The sequence below is a fragment of the Penaeus monodon genome, chromosome 30, assembly GCF_015228065.2.
Source record: "Penaeus monodon isolate SGIC_2016 chromosome 30, NSTDA_Pmon_1, whole genome shotgun sequence".
In the NCBI taxonomy this organism is placed as follows: Eukaryota; Metazoa; Arthropoda; class Malacostraca; order Decapoda; family Penaeidae; genus Penaeus; species Penaeus monodon.
This window is the reverse complement of record NC_051415.1, coordinates 33,450,325-33,451,531: the sequence shown is the minus strand read 5'-3', so window position 1 is coordinate 33,451,531 and position 1,207 is coordinate 33,450,325. Positions and strand designations below refer to the sequence as shown.

The 1,207-nt window shown below is 33.8% G+C and overlaps 1 protein-coding gene across 1 annotated transcript in view; it reads right to left on the bottom strand.

Moving 5' to 3' along the window:
- LOC119592735 (U5 small nuclear ribonucleoprotein 40 kDa protein-like) overlaps nt 1-1,207 on the bottom strand; it is a 10,716-nt gene that overhangs the window by 5,203 nt on the left and 4,306 nt on the right. The window contains exon 5 of the mRNA XM_037941670.1: nt 512-580. Within this exon, the coding sequence (XP_037797598.1) occupies nt 512-580 (69 nt within the window). The remainder of the gene's footprint in view (nt 1-511; nt 581-1,207) is intronic.

Below are 1,207 nucleotides of genomic sequence, written 5' to 3'. Positions count from 1 at the left end.
CAAATTGTTGTATACCATATTCACATTTTTCAATAAAAATTATGTATACAATTTGCATGTTTTTCATGATAAGTCTTGCATATGATTCATGGCTTTCAATAGAATTCTTGTACATAGTTAGTTGGGTCCAGGGATTGCTCCTGAAAGTCCCATCTGGCCCTCAAAAAAGTTGCCCGTCCCTGACACAGATCACAGATAGGCAACTGGTTCTAATACCCAACAATCTAGTGACAATACAGACAGGTAGGGAGGATACTGACAAACTCTCTGTCCATACTATCCAGGAGGAGATGGGGGATTAGCTGGTACCAAAATGTATAAATTTTGAGGTCTATTACAGTGACTGTAAACACAAACACCAAAGTATAAATATGTAAATATATATATACAAATATAAATACAGTGATATGTTACATTAATGTGTAACTATAATGTGTAAATCAATGTAAAAACAAACGAACAGATATACAAATAAATATTTCACTAAACAAACTTTGGTTATATTCCTCACCTTCATGTCATTATCAATACCACCAGAAATTACTTGTTCTGCTGTGTCATTGAACGTAACTGCTGTGACCTGGAAATGCATCAAGTCCGTTAGAAACATGAAGTTAACTGAAAATAAATATGAATATGCCTGTTCTCCCTTCTTGATATACCAATCCATTATCTCTGTTATATCATACTACAGTACAGTGGTTCCCAACTAGTGGGTAGTGACCTTCCAGGGTGTTAAGGAGGGTTAGCAGGGGTGTGCAAAGCCTTGGGAGGAAAAAATATTGTTACCAATGTGGAAGGAGTTTCTCAGTGCTCATATCAAGATTATTCAATGAAACCATGTCATCAGAGAATAATGTATTACAAATGTGTTAATAAAATTTGTACAGATTACTGATTTTTTTTCTTAGCCTAAAAATATGTACCTAGAAAAATGTCAGAGGGTTGAAGATGAGTCAGAGATTTGAGAAAGGGGTCAACAGAATAAAAAGTTTGGGAACAACAACTATCATACATCATAACATATTCCACAATTATACCATACCATGCAATAAAATTTTGACAATATCTTTTCTGTGAGAATTCCTATTTCATTTCTCCATACATAAACTAATAAGAGCTCTAAATAATATCAATTCTATAAAAAAATCTAATACAGTCACAGACTTTCAATCCGGCAATCACTAAACAGACTGGTTAAAAGCTC